This window comes from Dendropsophus ebraccatus, chromosome 5 (assembly GCF_027789765.1).
Source record: "Dendropsophus ebraccatus isolate aDenEbr1 chromosome 5, aDenEbr1.pat, whole genome shotgun sequence".
Taxonomy (NCBI): Eukaryota; Metazoa; Chordata; class Amphibia; order Anura; family Hylidae; genus Dendropsophus; species Dendropsophus ebraccatus.
This window is the reverse complement of record NC_091458.1, coordinates 157,909,680-157,929,979: the sequence shown is the minus strand read 5'-3', so window position 1 is coordinate 157,929,979 and position 20,300 is coordinate 157,909,680. Positions and strand designations below refer to the sequence as shown.

Below are 20,300 nucleotides of genomic sequence, written 5' to 3'. Positions count from 1 at the left end.
ATGTTCTACAGCAGGGGTGTCAAACTCAAATAGACAGTGGGCCAAAATTAAATTAAAGCTTGGACAAAGTTCTGAGACAACCTTGATATTCATTGAAGCGTACAAGCAGCATATCTTACACTTTCAGAGCGGCATGCAGCATTCCTAGCACTTACCCCGGTGCCCCATACAGTATTAATGTCCCTAATGCCCCCCAACACAGTAATAATCCCTCCTGTGCCCCATACAATAAGGGTAGCTTCACACGTACTGGATTCGCAGTGGATTTCACACTGGGAGTTTGCAGCGAAATCCGCTGAGAATCCTAGTACAGTGAAGCGGAATTTTCATTCCATTGCCAGTACCCATGCGCCGCGGCTGCATGTGAGGCTCCGTCGGTCCCCATCGCCCAATCTGTGCTGCCTGTGCACTGATTGGCTGATGGGGACTGAAGGGAGTCGGGAGCCTCACACAGCCTTGGCGCAGAGCAGGTAATGTATGCTCTGGGGGGGGGGTTAAAGGGGCCGGATCACATACTGGCAGTGAAATAAAAATTCTGCTGAGGGTATGTGTCTTATTTAACTTCACTGTACCAGGATTCGCAGCGGATTTCGCTGCGAATCCGGTACCTGTGAAGCTACCCTAAAAATCCCTCCTGAGCCCTTATACAGTAATAATGTCCCCAATGACCCCATATAGTAATAATGGATATCTTGGGGATATCTGGCTAGTCCTGTGTTTCGAGACTTTGATGAAGCTCCACAGGCTCTTCTGCATATTCATGTTTCCCAGGGGGCAATGCACCTAGGATTTCACTGTATTGAGCGCTTTCACTAGCAGCCGGCAGTGTTATCGTTTGGCTGGTCTCCCTGAGATTAGCGATCTGTTTCTCATAGAAATAATGTCCCTAATGCTCCCATACAGTAATAATTTTACCTGTGCTATGGTATGGTACCCCCTGAGCCATCATACAGTAAAAATGCCCCCTTGTGTGCTATACAATTATAGTAACTTCTGTGCCTACATGCTGTAACAATGCCCCTATACTGTTAAAGTGCTAACATGCTATAATACTGCCTCCTATGTGCCCCCATACTGTAATGGTGTCTGGGGCAAATATAAAAACCCAAACACCTATCTGTTTCCAGTTTGTTGTTAAAGTGACACAGTCACCCCCTTTGTGCATTCTGACCTCTCTACACAGATGTAAAGGGTAAATTTAGCGGTTTTCATACCTTATTTGATATCATACGTCATGGTGCTTGTTCAAGTAAAAAGTCATCTTTTATCAACTGCAGATTGTGTTAAGTGGACGGAGTATCACAGGATTAGCGCCACTTAGCCCCGCCCACAACCCCACAGTTGCCATTGGAACAGGCTGTCCTAAAGGTCTAGGCCACACCCCCTCTGTCGGCCTACCAATGGGCCTCAAGGGGGCCAATATTGGCATTGTGGGCGGGGCTAAGTGACACTAATGCTGCGAGGCCCCGCCCACTTAACACAATCTGCAGTTGATAAAAGATGACTTTTTACTTGAACAAGCACCATGACGTATGATATAAAATAAGGTATTAAAACCGCTAAATTTACCCTTTACATCTGTGTAGAGATGTCAGAATGCACAAAGGGTGTGACGGTGTCACTTTAAATGCAGCTGCTGTTCCTCTCCAGGCCTTCTCCCCCTCCATTGTGATTAAAGCGTAACTGTCATGTTTTTTTTTTTATTGCAGAAATCAGTAGTATAAGCGATTTTAAGAAACTCTGTAATAGGTTTCATCAGCCACAAAAGCCTCCTTCTGTACTCAAGAAGCAATCTCCCAGCCTCCCCCCCCTGACTTCTTATCTGTGCATTATCAGGCAAACACATCTTCATTACAGAGAAGCCAGTGAAGACGGGTTCTGCTCTCTCCATTGTATCCTTATGGAGGGGGGAGGGGCGGAGGGAGATGAGGGAGCAGGAAGAGGTGACATGAAGGTCAGCTGTTTGGAGACTCTCTGTGGGCACCTAAAACACTAAATTCAGGTGTCAGAAAGGTCAGTGCTTATCTTTTAACTTACTGAGAGAAGATTGCAGGGTGTTGTGCTGTGCAGGACTGCTCCGTGCTCACTCACTCCTAACAGCCCCTCCCCTCTCCATAGCCACATAATGGAGACAGAAATCCTGCTTCATCTGCAGTGAGGGGGGAGACTGGGAGATTGTTTTTTCAGTCCAGAAGGAAACTCTTTTAGTTCATAAAACCTATTAGAGTTTCTTAAAATCGCTTGTACTGTTGATATTTAATGTTTTCAGAAAAATGACCCTGAAATGAGTTACGCTTTAACCCCTCTGTCACCAAAGTAGTGCCCCTAGTCTGTACCAAATCCAAGAAAAAAAAACAAAAAAAACACCTGTCTTCCGTTCCAACACTGGACGGGACTCTTCTCCCTCCTGTCATGACTGCTGCTTCTTGCGAGAATACATCATCGTGTGTTGTGAAATGTGCGGCGCTCTTCTGTACAGGAGCAGGGAGCCCCTGCTACTATACATACATTACGTAGTACGCTACCAAATGTACGTACAGGAGCTGGGATTTACCTCCAGATTTCCTGCTCCTGTACAGTACAGCGGGCAGCAGTCAGCCAGGCTTCCCTTTAAGCCTGTCAGGAGGTTATGATTTAAAGTGAATCATAACCTCCTGACCCCCCCCCCCCCCCTCCTAACCGCCGGAGCCATTTTGTCTATAGGTGTGTCCTATCTCAGGGTCTGCTTCTCTCCTGGGGCCAGTATTCAGGCTAAAAACAATGTATTTGGTGGCACAGTGTAGTGTCAATGAGGTGGGGCCTAGAGCAGAGATGAAGATTCAGCCCAGGGGTATGCTGAAAAAGAGAGAGAGAGCAGAGTACAGCACTGCATAGGTGACGAGTAAGTTTTAATCGGAGAACTCCCTTAACAGTTTAGGGATGTCACGATACAACAATTTTTGAGTTTGATACTCAATACCATTTCGGTACTTAGCATATAACCCCCCCCCCCCCCAATAATAATTCAATATAATGCCCCCAGGTCGGTACTATTACAATGGTACAATATATTTTCACTTTAATTTACAACTTACACTGTACAAATGTTACAAAAGTTATTTTTTTTAAAAACGTGCTTAAAATTGCTGTATTCTTTCAGCCTGTAGGGCTGTCTGAGAGTCTTTTTGTGCGCACTGATTTGCACCATGTTTGTATATATGACTTTTTTGGTGCAAACACTGTATACTGTGCGAGATTGGGAAGGTGATAACTTAAATGTGCAGTTACGCATGTGATGCTGCCAATATTTTCCCATTTTTCTGTTTTTATTATAGTAGTTGGTGTTAGTAGTAGTATGGCTGACACACTGTATAGTATGTTGGGGGTAGCAGTAGCAGTGGCGTAGCTACCATAGAGGCAGGGAAGATAAGAGCCTCCTGTGTCCTTTTGCTTAACCCCTTATGTACTGCAGTGTGTAAGTGACCTAGTGTTCTCTTACATGTTGCAACACAAAAAAGGGTTAACAATTAGCTCTCTGCCTCACTGCTCTGATAACCCCTGACCTCTGCAAGAGCTCAGAGGTCAGAGGTTATCAGTGCAGGAGTAGTGGAGAGAACTAATTATCTTCTGTATTAACCCTTTGTTTGTGTTGCAGCATGTAAGAGAACACTGGGTCACTTACACACTGCAGTAAAAAAAGGGTTAAGCAAAAGATAGTCTGCTCCTGAACCTATGTATATAACCATGAGGCTCCTAACAGCTGTTATAGTTATATACAGTGGATGGACAGAACAAGCAGACATTGGCTTTCTCCTCTGCCAGTCACTGTTGTGGCTGCACGCAGGATTCTGCCTCTGGCCACAAGAGATTTTTTTTTTTTTGCCACATCATACATATATATATATAGGATTCATGGGGCCCCATAGCAAAAAACTGTATGTGGCCCCCGCTACACACTATATTAGTGTGTAGGGGGGGCCGCATACAGTTTTTTGCTATGGGGCCCCATGAATCCTAGCAACCCCCCTGAGTAGTAGTATGGCTGACACACAGTATAGTATGTTGGGGTTAGTAGTAGTATGGCAGATGCACAGTATAGTAGGTTAGGGGTAGTAGTAGTAGTATGGCTGACACATAACATTAGTATTGTATATTGGGGACAGTAGTTGTATGGCTGACACACAGCTATACAACTACTACCCCCAACATACTATACTAGTGCTGACACACGGCTATACAACTACTACCCCCAACATACTATACTAGTGCTGACACACGGCTATACAACTACTACCCCCAACATACTATACTAGTGCTGACACACGGCTATACAACTACTACCCCCAACATACTATACTAGTGCTGACACACGGCTATACAACTACTACCCCCAACATACTATACTAGTGCTGACACACGGCTATACAACTACTACCCCCAACATACTATACTAGTGCTGACACACAGCTATACAACTACTACCCCCAACATACTATACTAGTGCTGACACACGGCTATACAACTACTACCCCCAACATACTATACTAGTGCTGACACACGGCTATACAACTACTACCCCCAACATACTATACTAGTGCTGACACACGGCTATACAACTACTACCCCCAACATACTATACTAGTGCTGACCTGGCTATACAACTACTACCCCCAACATACTATACTAGTGCTGACACACGGCTATACAACTACTACCCCCAACATACTATACTAGTGCTGACCCTCACTAGTATAGTACATTGGGGATAGTAATAGTTGTAGTGGAGCAGAACCTTCACCTCCTGCTCTATGCTGCCCGTCGCTCCCCGCTGTGACTCCCGTCCCCCGCGCACAGGCCGCAGCCTCCTCACTACGGGACAATCTCCAAAGCAATCGGCTGCTGCGCACGGAGCGGCTCAGATGCTGCTGACACATGACAGCGGCATCTACACAGTCAAATAGCCGGTGTAACTGTGTAGATGCCGCTGTGAAGTGTCTGCAGCATCCGAGCCGCTCCGTGCGCAACAGCCGATTGCTTTGGAGATTGTCCCGTGTGAACGTACCCTTAAGGGTTAATTTTTTTGTATCTCTCAGTCTGGCTCCTTTTTTGTGCTGTGATTTATAATCGTACCTGTGTTTGCATAGAAGTGACTTCTGAGCTGATCTAATTTTCCTGGAATGTGAGGTGACCAAAAATTAGCTAATTTAGAGCCAATATTCATTTTTATTTCATCCTCAAGTCCCGAGCCCCCCAGTACCCCCCTTAACGGTGCCATGACGTACATTCACTTCATATGTCATTAAAGGGGTTCTCCAGCGCTACATAAACATGGCCACTTTCCCCCTCTCTTGTCTCCACATTGGGTGCGGTTTGAAACTCCGTTCCATTGAAGTAAATGGAGCTTAATTGCAAACCGCACCTGACCTGGAGACAAGAGAGGGGAAAGTGGCCGTGTTTTGTAGCGCTGGAGAACCCCTTTAAGGTACCCTTATTACTTACTATTGACAGGATAAGCAATCAATGTCCGATCAGGTGCGGATACCCAGCGCTCCCGGCGCATAGACAATAAATATATGTGGTATCGCCATCTGTGGAAATGTCCGTCCCCCCAGTTATGTCCTTCACTGTGCGGTTTTGCTAATGTTACATATGTTGATATGTGAGATCGGCCATGGAATTCCGCCATATTTACTCAGTGTGAACATACCCGTAGTAGTAAGAACTCCAGAATAGCTGCAGGTTCCAGCGCTAGAGATGAGGCCGCGCATCGCTGTAAACAGAACAATAAACAGGCGTCAAGTGACCGTTACATAACTCCGCCTCCTCATGAGCACAGTGCATGATAAAGTGATGGACAGGGGAAGCGAGGGGACGGAGCTTCACAACTATACAATAAGGCCCCGTTCACACGTCCGTGTCCGTTTTTACGGTCAGGAAATCCTGATCAGGAGACTTCAAATGGCATCAGGAAAGTATCAGGATTTCCTGATGAGAAAAAAAAAAGACAGGCACCCACATTGCCGAAGTACAACTCCCATCATGGCCTGCCAACAGAGCATAATGAGAGTAGTAGTTCTGCAACCTGGATGGTCACAGGCAGCAGAACTACAACTCCCATCATGGCCTGTTAGCGGGACATGGTGGGAGTTTTAGTATTGGGGGGAGGGGTGGAGAAGGCTGTGTATCTCACCTGTCGGCGGCGGAAGAACAGGGGGACAGGGTACCGGGGGCCACAGAGGTCGGGGGTGGCGGCGGGGTGATGCAATGCGGCGTGGTTATCGGGCGGTGGCGGGGTGATGCAATGCGGCGGGGTTACCGGACGGCGGTGGCAGCTGATGTCCGGGTGCAGGGGCAGAGAAGCTGATGTCCTGTCCGATCCCTTGGGGTGGTGGCGGCGCGGCGTTCGGGCAGCGGGGGTGCTGGCGGGCTCTCAATCATCCGGAATCACGGGCACTTTCCTGATGTACATCAGGAAAGTGCCCGTGATTCCAGCGCTCCCATAGACTTCTATGGGGGCGTCCGGGCTGGAATTCTGGACAAAAATAGGACATGTCCTATTTTTTCCGGAACAGACACCCTTCCGGAAAAATCCAGGTGTCCGTGACCAATTAAAGTCTATGGGTCCGGAAATCCGGATGGTTTTTCCGGACGTGTGAAGGGGGCCTAACAGCAGAAATAACGTAACAATACAAGAGTAAGTAATAAAGTTTTCATCTTTTGTATGTTTTTTTTTTTTTTTTTCATCCGAACACCAGAGTCTCTTTAGTGACAGCAGGGTCCACACATAATCAGGTGGAATCAGGTGCGCTGCCCTTACACCGTGGGGTTTTTTTTTTTTTTGTAGCATTTTTCTGACCTCCACAAAAATGCCTAAAAAAAAAAAAAAAAAAAACACCAATGCGGCACGTGATTTAAAAAAAAAACAAAAAACCGCAATGGCGTTTTATGTGCGGTTTTCCCGCGATTTCAGTCAGTGTGACCATAAGCCTGACCGCCGCAGTCTCCACACAGCGCGCCCCCCGTCCTCCCTGTGAGAAGCCGCCCCAGCTTCTGACCTCTGCCTCTGAAGCATTAACATTTGTATCGGAGCGTGCCATTCCCTATCAAAATAGGGGGGGGGGGGGCTAACGACCCCGAGGCCAGCACCAGTCTCCCCACACAGCGCCCCCAGCCGGAGAGCGAAGAGATTTAGTATCGTCCGCAACAACAATCCCCCCCCTCCTCACGAGATGGTAAATTCCGCGCGCCACCCTTCTCCTAGGCGAAGTGGTGCGCTCCTTCACGTGACGTCACAATCGCGGCGGTTGGCCGGTTGCCGGGAGGAGTCGCCATTGCTGTGGTGTTAAGTTGTCGGAGAGGAAGCAGCCGGGCCGCGCCGTGTCTACCCGCTCCTCCCTCCCTCCCGCCACACACCGGACTCGGCAGCTTTTCCTCATACTAGTCGGATATCCCAGGGCGACCATGGCCTGCGGAGCGACGTTAAAACGCTCAATGGAGTTTGAGGCCTTGCTGAGCCCGCAGTCTCCTAAGCGCCGCCGCTGCGCTCCGCTCCCCGGATCTCCGGCCACCCCGTCCCCTCAGAGATGCGGCCTGAGGCAGCAGGAGGGTCAGCCCGGCCAGCCGTCCCCGCCGCCCCCGCTCACCCCCGGTACGTAGTGTCCGGCATTGTCTGTGTGTCGGGCGCCATTGTCTGCGGAGCCGCTTCTCCCTCAGAGACGTGAGGCGATTCCTGTCATGTGAATGGGGCCTTATAGTGGGGTCACCGCTGTGTATGGGATTACTGCCCCACCGGGGGGCAAATCCTGAGCCATGTGCCCCGGGGAGGGGGGGCAGATGCTTCTCAGACGATTGTATCGGCTTAAAGGGGATGTTCACCCCGAATTTCTGTCTTTCAAATCAACTGATGTCAGAGACTTGTAATTTAATTCTATTAAAAAATAAATAAAATCTGTCTTCCAGTACTTACCAGCTGCTGTATGTCCTGCAGGAAGTGGTGTATTCTCTCCAGTCTGACACAGTGCTCTCTGCTGCCACCTCTGTCCATGTCAGGAACTGTCCAGAGCAGGAGAGGTTTTCTATTGGGATTTGCTGCTGCTCTGGACACTGTCATACACCACTTCCTGCAGGACATACAGCAGCTGGTAAGTACTGAGGACTGGAGATTTTTAAATAGATGTAAATTACAAATCTCTGACATCAGTTCATTTGAAATAATAATAAAAAAAATTAAATTATGAACTACCCCTTTAAAGTGACTGTACCCCCAGTCCCAGGCTGAAGCACTGGAGGCGGCTGATCTACCCCCAGTGGGAAGAAACCCCCCGCCCCTCTATGACGTGACTCTATTAGAATCAATGGAACCCTATCATAGAGGGGCGGGGGTTTCCTCCCACTAAGGGGGGGTCGGCCGCCTCCAGTGCTTCCGCCTGGGCCTGGGGGTACTGTCACTTTAAGGGCCCTATTCCACGGGACGATTATCGTTCAGATTATCGTTAAATCGTTCGAATCTGAACGATAATCGTTCGGTTGAAATGCAGTTAACGATTAACGACCGAACGAGAAATCGTTGATCGTTTAATAAGACCTGGACCTATTTTTATCGTTGCTCGTTCGCAAATCGTTCGCATTGAATAAGACATCGTTCGGTCGTTCTCAATAGATACGAACGCAATAGCGAATAAATAGCGAAGAGAAACGATCGCAATTACGATCATAAGTAACGATTATCGTTCCATGGAAATGAGTGAACGTTTTCAGGTCTTTCGCAATAGCGGTCGTTTGAGATCGTTAATCGTTAACGATTATCCAAACGATAATCGTCCCGTGGAATAGGGCCCTAAGTGAGGCTAAAGAGGTTGCTGTGGAGTGTGATGGAGATGTGTCGGGGTGAATGTTCCGGATCCTTCCTGGCCGCCCGCTGTGACGTGAAGCTCAGTGTTATTGTTCCTGACCGATCTTACACGTTCCTGTCGCTGTGACGGCCTCCTGCAGGGATGCAGCGGCCTTTATGGCCGTCATTGTGTGTGCACACAGCGAGACAAAAAATCAGGCCTAAAATCTGAGCGGAGATGACGGCCGATAGACGTGCAGATTTTGGGGCGACTTTATGGTTTGGAAAGCGGAGAGGTGTGCGGTCATGGCCGAGCGTTTTATAATACAGATGGAAACCAGAGAAAACCGCTCAGCGGGAGATGTCGGGGAAGGTTTTGGTCATGTGACTGTGCCCTAATGCTTCTACTCTCCAGCCCTGATCTGCTGCGGCCTGAATTACCTCCTCTCCCTCCCCATAGCTGACCCTGCTGTCAGGAAAGCAGCGATAGTTATGGGAGAGGGGGCAGCACTGAGCGGATCACTCACAACGTTGGATGCCACTCGGGCTGACAGGAAAACTTGTATGCCGCCATAGGCTATAGCCATGTCTTCCAGACCTCAGTAGGGGGGAGAGGGCTGGGTGAGTATGCTGCTTTGGTACCTGCAGCCCAAGGTATATATCTTTAAGGGCGGGTTCACATGTGCCAACTCACAGCGGAAATTTTGTAGTGAGATCTGCTACGAGTTAGGGCCCTATTCCACCAGACGATTATCGTTCAGATTATTGTTAAATCGTTTGAATCTAAACGATAATCGTTTGTTTGAATAGCAGTTAACGACCCAAAGACCTATTTTTATTGTTGCTCGTTTGCAAATCGTTCGCATTGAATAAGAAGTCGTTTGCAGTAGTGACGGACACAAGAACGATCATAAGTGACTATTATCTTTCCATGTAAATGGGAGAACGTTTTCAGGTCTTTCGTAATAGCGGTAGTTTGGATTGTTTATTGTTAACGATTATGTGAACGATAATCGTCCGGTGGAATAGGGTCCTTAGGGTCCTGGCAGGCCCCTGGGACTACATACTCGCTGCGAGTATGTAATGCAGCCGTCCCCTTAACCCCTTGGGCTCCCCCACTGTCTGTGTATACATTACCTCTCCTTGCTGCACGGGGTCCCGGCGTCCTGCTCTGCCGCTCATCAGTGTGTTGCCCAGCCTCAGCCACTCATTGGCCTGGCGGGAGAGCAGGACACCGGGACCCCATGCAGCAAGGAGAGGTAATGTATACACAGACAGTGGGGGAGCCCAAGGGGTTAAAGACTGCTGTGAAGGGGTTTCAGACTGCTGTGAGTATGTAGGCCCAGGGGCCTGCCAGGATCTCCCTGCTAAACTCACAGCAAGATTTCCGCTGCGAGTCAGTACGTGTGAACCAACCCTAAAGGAGAAGTCTGGACATTTTTATCTCTTGGCTGCTGGCAGGGATGAAGTTATTACAGAACACTAGCTTACCTCTCCACGCGCCCGCGCTGCTGCTCCTGCTCCAGGACCCCCCGCCAGGAAGGCAATTTCCCCCCTGAGTCCTTATGTCATGACGAGGGGGAAAATGCCGCTCAGCCAATCAGTGACTGCAGTGGTGTCCCGCCCCTGTCACTGATTGGCTGAGCGGGTAGTCAATCAAACGGGTTGTGACGAGCCCGGTGGGTGAGTGGAGTTGAGAGTCCCCTAGAGGGGTGGTTAACAAAAAATGAAAAATTTAAAATCTGCTGGTACCAGAGAATTGTAATTTACTTCTTTTAAAAAAAAATCTCCAGTCTTCCAGTACTTATCAGCTGCTGTATGTCCTGCAGGAAGTGGTGTATTCTTTCCAGTCTAGAGAGAGGGAGGAGATTTCTATAGGGATTTGCTGCTGCTCTGGACAGTTCCTGACATGGACAGAGGTGGCAGCAGAGAGCAGTGTGTCAGACCGGAGAGAATACACCACTTCCTGCAGGACATACAGCAGCTGATAAGTATTGGAAGACTTGACTTTTTTAAATGTAAGTAAAATATGAATCTCTGGTACTTGCTGGGACTAGTTGAAAGATTTTATTTTTGCGAACTACCCCTTGAACCTCTTTAGGGTAGCGTCACATGTACCGTATTGCAGCAGATTTTATGGCGCGGATCCGCAGCAGATTTGATGTTAATAACTGAACACAGCATCAAATCTGCTGCAGATCCTGTACGTGTGAACGCATCCTAAAAGAAGCTCTGCATGTGGTCTGACTATAGAGCGACAGAATCTTCCCGCTAGCTTTCTTGTTTGTGTCCGTGTATGACTTCGGCCTGGCATAGCAAGAGGCATGGCCTAGAGTGTGTATTTCCTAGGATTGTGACACCCCTCCGTCCATCCTCCCCTCCCTCTTCATCATTAGGAACGCTCCTACAACAATTTCTACTATTCATCACCTGTGTGAACACTGCACATGAGCTGGATCGTTATGGCACCTGTGCAGTGTTCAGACAGGTAAGGAATAGGAGAAATTCTGCCAGGGGCGTTCCTAGTGTTGAGGGACGGAGGGGTGTTGCAATCCTAGGGCATACTCACTCTAGGCCACACCAATCTGACACAGGACTGTAAGTTTAAAGGTGCAAAATCAGCTGCGGATCCAGTGTCAGTTCATCCCTACGAGAATATATACTTGCAGCGGGATTGACATCCTGCTGCGAGTATGTAAGTGAACCCCCCGGCGGCCGGAGCATAATCACCTGCTCCCTGCTCCAGCTTGCCAGGGTTCCTGGCATCTGCTTGTCCCGCTCAGCCAATCAGTGCGCTGCTTCACCACAGCCACTGATTAGCTGAGTGGGACGTCCAGCCGAGAACCCCCAAAGCAAGCCGGAAATTCGCCGTGGATCCGGTGTGTGTGAAGGCAGCCTAAAAGTTTTTTTTTTTTTTAGGATGATAACTGCATCAGCTGCCAAACGGAACCCAGGACAGATCTTGGATTAATAGGATGCTGGTTGACCTCAGGGAGATCAACCAAAACACTGCAGAGACACAGTCACCTGTCTCAACGTCAGTGTATTCTAAAACATTGCCACCTGGGAAATAAAATGTGTCAAATGGTGTCCCTGCAGTGTTCGTTTGCATATTTCCCAGGGGGCAATGTTCTAGAATACACTGATGTTGAGACAGGTGATGGTGTCTCTGCGGTGTTTTGGTTGATCTCCCTGAGGTCAACCAGCGTCCTTTTGCATGCACTTACTAGTCATTGCTCCCACTAGCCAGAATCCTACTCCACACTGATGAGGGACAAATGCCCCGAAACAGCTGTCTGTGGATGGATACCTTGCTTAGGTGGTTTCCTTGGCTGGAGACATTACTTGGCAGCCCTACTTGGCAGCCCTTCCTGTCATCAGAACACGGACTAAAGCTATGCCCAGTGGCCATTGCTGCTCCTAGATAGCAGACCCAGATTTTATATCCTTAATATAGAATATATCTAAATCATTTTCCATATTGCTGACACCTCCAGGAATATCACCCCTATTGTATACTTTTATGCAGTGTGCAGTAGGGTTGATGTTCCTGGTGGTGTCAGTAACATTTTTTTTTTTCTTTTTTTTGCATTTGTTTTTCCATATTTATGAGCTTTGCTTCCTGGCCTCTTGGAACCCATAGCCTTGTGATTTCTACATAAAGGTGTTATCGGTAGAGATGAGAGAACCTGGAGCAGCTGGAGTCCATCCGAACCCGATCGTTCGGCATTTGATTAGCGGTGGCTGCTGAAGTTGGATAAAGCCCTAAGGCTATGTGGAAAACATGGATATAGTCATTGGCTGTATCCATGTTCTCCAGACAACCTTAGAGCTTTATCCAAGTTCAGCAGCCCCAGCTAATCAAATGCCGATCGTTCGGGTTCGGATGGACTCCAGCATGCTCTAGGTTCGCTCATCTCTAGTGATGAGTAAAAATGGATGCGTGCTCCGAACCATGGCTAAACATGTGTGTGAGAAGGTACGTTGTAAATGTATGAGCAGTGAGCGTGTGATGGATATGCGCACTTCTGCTGTACGTGGCTGTCCCTGGCAGGTCATGTTGTGGAATGGATAGGCAGTGCACGTTTCCAGCTGTTTTCCATTGGGGGGAAAATGGGATCCCTGTCTGTGTGATTGGAGGAGGCCGCAGCAGGGGGGGCCCTACTGTTCAGACACTAAACTATTTTCTTATGTGAGGAAAATGGCTCCCTTGGCTGCTACCCCCCCCCCATATCTTCGGATATGCTGATGCTGGCTTGCAGAGCATTATCTATGTAATTTGATGTATTGCTGTGTTGGGGCAGGCAGTAATGATAGTGTGCGAGTCTAAAGCGGTGGGGCCCTTCCCTGTAAAATTAGAGTAGTGATGTGTATTTTGTGTTGATGGATATATCAATCTGCATTTTTTTTTTTTTTCCCCCACAGAACAAATTTTTCAGAACCTGAGACAGGAGTATACACGTTACCATAGACGAAGGCAACTAGAAGGAGCGTTCTCCCAAAGTGAAGCTGGCCAGTGTAGTGAGGTTCAGACCAGTTCATCTCTTACAGCCCCATCGTCTCCAGGTAAGGACGTTACATTGCCCTTCACTGTGTTATGTCCGCTGCCAGTATTGATCTGCTGATTTTTAGTTATTGGACATGCATTGGTAAATAATTCCTTTTTATCCGTTTCCCTGGAGGGTCAATGGTGAAGAAAGACCAGCCGACTTTTAGCTTACGACAAGTAGGAATTCTATGCGAACGACTTCTGAAGGACCATGAAGAAAAGATAAGGGAAGAATATGAGCAAATTCTCAACACAAAGCTAGAAGGTCAGTCCTGTAACTACTGTGTAGGGATCGCTTACCTGTGCCATCTGTAACAGTGGAATATACAGAACTGTCCTTATTTACACAACACTTGGATGGTAGAAATCGGTGTCTTTGGCTGCTGTTAGTTCCTCTTTTAGATGACCGTACACAGATGAATCTAACCTGCTGATATGTCCGTATTGTGCAGGAGACTCCAAGTAGGAAGCTAGGTCTCTTACATTTTTATCCTCTGTGCTGTTCCCGTGCAGTTAGTCTTTTACTCCTTTGGTCGGGTTAGACCATTAGGAGCATGCCTGCCCCCATATGGCTATTCTGCCCCAGCCAGCCCCTTCTAATGATTATCAGTAAAGCAGGCAGGCTGGACTGTCGCCAGGGGGGCGGCGCAGTGCTTCTAACAGGCTAACCAGAACGAGAAGCAAATGACTAACTGCACGGGAACAGCACTGAGAAGGAAGGTAAGAGACATGGCTTCATCTGCAGCACCCTTTGTGCAATAGAGGTTGTCAGCAGGTTAGATTAGTCTAAACCTGCTCATAGTTCCCCTTTTAAGGCACTTTTGTGTCATGACTCTGCCTGTGCCTGACCCCGACGGCTGAAAGCATGTTACTGACGTGCCAAAATATTTTCTTGGTGGTTGCTTGGCAGTCAGGCAGTCTGTACTAAACAGAATACCTGATGGTACATCCTCTTTAACCCCTTAAGGACCGAGCCAATTTTGATTTTTGCGTTTTCGTTTTTTCCTCCTTGTGCTTAAAAGGCCATAGCACTTGCATTTTTCCACCTAGAAACCCACATGAGCCCTTATTTTTTGCGTCATTAATTGTACTTTGCAATGTCAGGCTGAATTTTTGCATAAAGTATACTGCGAAACCAGAAAAAAATTCGAAGTGTGGTGAAATTTAAAAAAAAAAACGCATTTTGTTTATTTGGGGGAAATGTTTTTTTACGCCATTCGCCCTGGGGAAAAACTGACTTGTTATATATGTTCCTCAAATCGTTACGATTAAAAGATATGTAACATGTATAACTTATATTGTATCTGATGGCCTATAAAAAATTCAAACCATTGTCAACAAATATACGTCACTTAAAATCGCTCCATTCCCAGGCTTATAGCGCTTTTATCCTTTGGTCTATGGAGCTGTGTGAGGTGTCATTTTTTGCGCCATGATGTGTTCTTTCTATCGGTACCTTGATTGCATATATGCGACTTTTTTATCGCTTTTTATTACAATTTTTCTGGATTTGATGCGACCAAAAATGCGCAATTTTGCACTTTTGGGATTTTTTTGGGCGCTGACGCAGTTTACCGTGCGAGATCAGGAATGTGATTAATAGTTCAGGCGATTACGCACGCGGCGATACCAAACATGTTTGTTTATTTATTTGTTTACTTTTATTAATAACCTGGGAAAAGGGGGGTGATTCTGACTTTTATTAGGGGAGGGGGCTTTTTACTATTAACACCATTTATTTTATTTTATTTTTTTTTTACTTTTACACTTATACTAGAAGCCCCCCTGGGGTTAGGGTTATTTCCCCCTAGGGGACTTCTAGTATAAGTGCTTTGATCTCTCATAGAGATCTCTGCAGCATAGATATGCTGCAGAGATCCATGAGAGAGGCTGCTGCAGCCGGAAGTAAACGAGTGCCTATCCGGGGACGGCGCCATCTTGGAGCGGTCCCCGACCGGCTTCAGTTACGGAGATCGCTCCTCCGGGATAACATTCCGAAGGAGTTATCTCCCCACTAGACACCAGGGATGACTCTGCGTCCGGTAATCGGATGCAGCTGTCAACTTTGACAGCTGCATTTGATTACTGTATTAGCGGGCACAGCGATCGGACCGTGCCAGCTAATACCTGCGGTCCCAGGCTACAAGCGGCACCTGGGACCGCCACGGTTCAGAGCGCGGCCCCGCTCTGAACGTTCCTAACGGCATCAGGGTGTAAATATACGCCCTATGTCGTTAAGGGGTTAAACAATTTTGGAGCTCCTGGCATCATTATGAGTGATGATGAGTCAAAGAAGGGTAGCCTGTGCAAAGCATAAAAAAGTTGCATGTTTTTGAGATTAGAGATGTGATGGCAGAAGTGTTTCCTTTCTCAGACACTATGGGCAATTACAAAGCAAGCTGGTGTGTACAATGGGGGGGGGGGGGGCTTAACGGGGAGAGGTAAAAGACTTTCATGGGGTGTAACTAGTTGCTGCCACATGGCACAGTGTGGACCAGGGCTTATTAAGTTTCTTATTGCAGCCAGTATGTCTTAATGCAAAACTCATGAGATGGTGGCATTACCCATAGCTTTCCACTATCATAGGGGTGGGGTTGTGGGTTCCCAATCAGATCACAGGGACCTTGGTTTTTGAAAGCAAAGCAAACTTCTCTCCTGTATCAGCAGATAGAGGAGGAGTCCCACATCATGTGCCAGAACCTGCTCCAAGCAGCCCGCAGTTGTGGCACTCCGACCCATCCTGTGAAGGAGTAGGCTGTAACTCTGGGTATTTAGGTTGGCTATACAGTGAAGCCTCCCAGAAAGACAACCCACCTCCCCCATATATCATGTTTTACCGCACAAGCCCAGTCTGTATAACTGATAAGAACTAACACAAAGTACTTACCTGCCGCCACATCTCTCCCAGCTCTTGTTCTTCACTGCTCAGCGCTGCCTACTGCAGCCGGTGACTGTTCTCAGAGGAGGACGGGAAGTGCTGAGCAGCTGGGACTAGGTGCTAAGGGATCAGCAGGTGAGGAAAACCATACAGGTAGCTTGTTAAATCTGGACCAATGCAGTCCCTTCTCAGGTAGCATATAGGAGGCTGATTGTCTTCTGGAGAGTGTGCAGGTGCCTTTTTAAAATTGGTCTTTTATATCTCAGATTGATCAGATCTCTTCCCCCCCCCCCCCCCCCCCAGTTACATATATGAAATGTTGGAAATCATTTTCATTTCATCTCATTTTTTTTCTTTCTAACTTCCCCCCAGAACAATATGAATCATTTGTGAAATTTACACATGACCAGATTATGCGACGGTATGGAGCAAGACCAGCCAGCTGTGAGTATTTCATCTCATTTCTAAGTTGACTTGAATGGGCGCAGTCACTCTAAAAATAACATCTGACCTGTCTAAAGTCTTGATCAAAAAAGAGCGGCGCTCCATAGCACAGGTCAGATGGTACAATCGGTGTGAGTATATCAAGAAAACTCACCTGTAGAGGTTGTGCAGTGAGAGGCACAACACTCGAATAAACGTGTAACTGGACCGCAGCCTCTCCCCCGATAGGTCCAGTGGGATCTATGGCAATGCAGAAAAAACACCACCTCTCCGTGGGTGAGGAGTTGACGGGCGCAGGTCCAAGAGTGAAGGCAGGACAAATGTACGATGAAACAGATTTATTAAAATACTTGAAAGGCGACACAATGCGTTTCTAAACCGGACTGGTTTCTTTGTCAAGTGTCATATATCGCACTATGACACTTGACAAAGAAACCAGTCTGGTTTAGAAACGCGTTGTCGCCTTTTAGTATTTTAATCTGTTTCATCGTACATTTGTCCTGCCTTCACTCTTGGACCTGCGCCCGTCAACTCCTCACCCACGGAGAGGAGGTTTTTTTTTCTAAAGTCTTGATCAGGAGGAGTCTGGGTATGTAGATTCCCCACTGCTCCTTGGAACCGTGTGAAGCCCCTGACTAAGCACTTCACTCTCCAGCTCGCTGCAGGAACGGCCTCCATCAGAGACACCACAGAGATTGCAGCAAGCCAGGGAGTGAAGCGCTCAGCCAAGTGCATCTCCAAGCTCTATGAAATGATCAGTCACCCAGACCCCTACTGATCAAAATGATTGACATGCCTGTAGGACGGCAAAAGTTCTCTAAAGTGATGGAATGTTTTAACAGTACAAGTATAATCTGTGAAATTATGCTATACCTGAGCAGTGGATATTGTGAACTGTGGTCGCATCTACATTGTTACATTGGAAAGGGGTTATCGAGGCTTATAAGAGCCACAAATACCTGATCCTAAAAGTCATCTCTGCATACTGTATGAGCGCTTTCTTCCAGAAACTGCACCTCTCGTCCTCAGTTCGGGTTTGGTGTTGCAGCTCATTTACATCAAAGTAAATGGAGCTGGGTTGTAATACCACACACAACCTAAGGACAGGGGTGGTGCTGTTTTTGAAAGAAAGTAGCTGTGCTTTTTCTAATCCTGGATAACCTCCTATAAGCTGTGTTCTGTCGGCTTGGCTTTAGTGTGTACAAATCTATCCTAATTTATCTTCTATAAGAATTTCTCTATAACCAGACCCGATCTCTCTCTTTACAGATGTGTCTTGAGATTCTCCTCCATCACCTACCTGGGTACCAGTTCTGACTCTTACAGCTGCTCCACACTCTTGCCACCTCGGAGATGCCACGTTTTTTTGTTGTTTTTTTTTCCGTCATCTTCACATCGTGTCATCCAGTTTTAACGTCATTGCTGGCTGCCCTCACTTATTATAACTTTTTTTTTTATTTTTGTTAAGCTTTTCTCTTATGTACATGAACATTTATTTTAATACTGCATCGCTCAATAAAACTGACTGTAATCTGCCAGATTGTACATTTTTTTTTATATTTTTTTTTTCTCCAATGGATTTTCCATCTTTATCCGATCACATATGCCCTATATGGCATTTTATATAAGGACTATGTTTATTTTTATTTTTTCATGGCGTGACCATTGCTTTACTTTAACCTCCGAAGATTGAGGATGGCTTTTATGTTTTCGATGCACTACAACTGAGTTGCAGGATTTTTTTTCTTTTTTTTTTTCTTGGGGAGTGGCGGCTAAAAAGGATCTAAAAATAAAGGACCATACAAACTATTACTGTGGCTTCGATTAGTGAATAGTGACATTAACCTAATTGCTATATACATAACCATGCCAATCCCGACCTGTTTATTCTGAAATATATGTATTTTTTATTTAACTGGCTGATTTTTGTTGGCTACAGACTCCTTTTGTTTGTAGTATAAGATCCGCCAGGAGATTGATGTATGCATTGTTTAAAGGGTTTATGGTTTTTTGCATGATCATATACTGAGTGTTTTCTGTCATAATATACTTTAACCAACTCTTTAGAGAGAAGATGCTGAGAAGGACGTTCCACACACAGCCTTTCTATAATAATATTGTGCCTCTAGTGTCATTTTGAATTATATGGAATAAAGGTTCCTGGGTTTAGTCTCTTATGAGGAGTTCTGGATGGTAGAGGAGAGCGGGCGCCTAGCGGTGGTATGGATACACTGGATTTGTGCATAGCTTCTTGTACTGGGGGGCTGCAGATGTAATTTCTTATATTTCTACCTTCTGCTTTTTGTTCGCCTTAGAGGGATCCGTTCTCTCTCGTGATTGAAAATGGCCGGAAAATGTTCTCACATCTGATGGTTACTTCTGCCTTTGAGGCAGGTTAAAAGCAGACGTGGGAAATGCTTACTACCACCTGTGCTTAAAGTGACAATGTCGTCATCGTCCCCCCCCCCCCCCCCCCCCCCCCCCCCCCCCCCCCCCTTTCCTACGCAACTGTAAAGCCAAAATTCTGCAGTTTTCATACCTACCTTTATAACAGATTTCTTGGTGATGGGTCCAGTAACAAATGCCTTTTATCCTTGGTGGATTGTGCTACCTGGGCGGAGCTTCACAGCTGTAGCTCCACCTGGTCCCGCCCAGATCGCTGTCGAGGCCCTACCCCCACAGTGGCCATTAAAATGGGCTGACCTAGAGGGGGTGTGGCCTAGTTCTCTTGGGCAGCCCATTCCAATGGCCACTGAGGGGCTGGGGCCAATTGGCGCAGTGCCTGCGAAGCCCCGCCCAGGTGGCACAATCCGCCAACGATAAAAAGCATTTTTCACTGGACCGAGCACAAAAAAATCTATAATAAAGTAAGGTATGAAAACTGCAGAATTTAGGGTTTACAGCTGTGTGTAGACGGCCACATACAGAAAGGCGGTGACAGTGTCACTTTAAGGTCATGTTCACACACTGTATTTGGCTGTTAAACAGCAGCCGTTTAACAGCACTGCTTAGTTGCATAGTAGTGTATAGAACAACGGCCATAGTGTATAAACCCTGTATACACTATGGACGTTCTGTGGTTGCACAAAAATAGACAGCGTGTGAACATGGCCTAAAGGGGTTTTCCAGGCTTAGAAAACCACGGCCACTTTCTTCCAGAAACAACACCACTTCCGTCCTTTTTCATTGAAGTTAATGGAACTGAACTGTAATACCGCACACAACCTGAGCACAGGGGTGGCACTTTTTTCCCTAATCCTGGATAATCTCCTTAATGAGCAGAATAGTAAAACGAATCTTCTGGATGCGGCTGAAGGACCCTGCTCAGTTTGGTTCTATGCAATGAGAACCTGGAGGGTAATAAAAGCAATACTTGCAGTGGAGACTTATGTAAAGGATAAAGCGTAAGAATAAAATGATTCCATATAAAGCAGTGCAGCCTACTTTATATCCGTGTCCATTTGTATGTGCAGTGTCTGGTAGCACCGATGTTTGACCATTAGAAATGTGGGGTCTGTGCCCAGTATAGACGGCCAATGTAAAACCGCCTTTGGGTTATCCAGCGCTACAAAAACATGGCCGCTCAGATCCCGCCTCCTTCACTGAGTGGCTGAGCGGAC

At 47.0% G+C, this 20,300-nt stretch overlaps 1 protein-coding gene across 1 annotated transcript; it reads left to right on the top strand.

Moving 5' to 3' along the window:
• Positions 1-7,258: 7,258 nt before the first annotated feature.
• AKIRIN1 (akirin 1) lies at positions 7,259-18,857 on the top strand. Its single transcript, XM_069971707.1, has 5 exons — positions 7,259-7,627; positions 13,235-13,375; positions 13,492-13,623; positions 16,609-16,680; positions 17,950-18,857. Exons 1-5 carry the CDS (start codon positions 7,441-7,443, stop codon positions 17,958-17,960), a joined length of 543 nt encoding a protein of 180 aa, XP_069827808.1. The 5' UTR covers positions 7,259-7,440; the 3' UTR covers positions 17,961-18,857.
• Positions 18,858-20,300: the final 1,443 nt, after the last annotated feature.

Excerpts from the sequence above, each read along its gene's own strand:
- AKIRIN1 (XM_069971707.1), top strand. The coding sequence starts at position 7,441 with ATGGCCTGCGGAGCGACGTTAAAACGCTCAATGGAGTTTGAGGCCTTG. Across the intron at positions 7,628-13,234 it reads GCCGCCCCCGCTCACCCCCG|AACAAATTTTTCAGAACCTG; the intron begins GTACGTAGTGTC and ends TTTCCCCCACAG. Across the intron at positions 13,624-16,608 it reads TCTCAACACAAAGCTAGAAG|AACAATATGAATCATTTGTG; the intron begins GTCAGTCCTGTA and ends ACTTCCCCCCAG.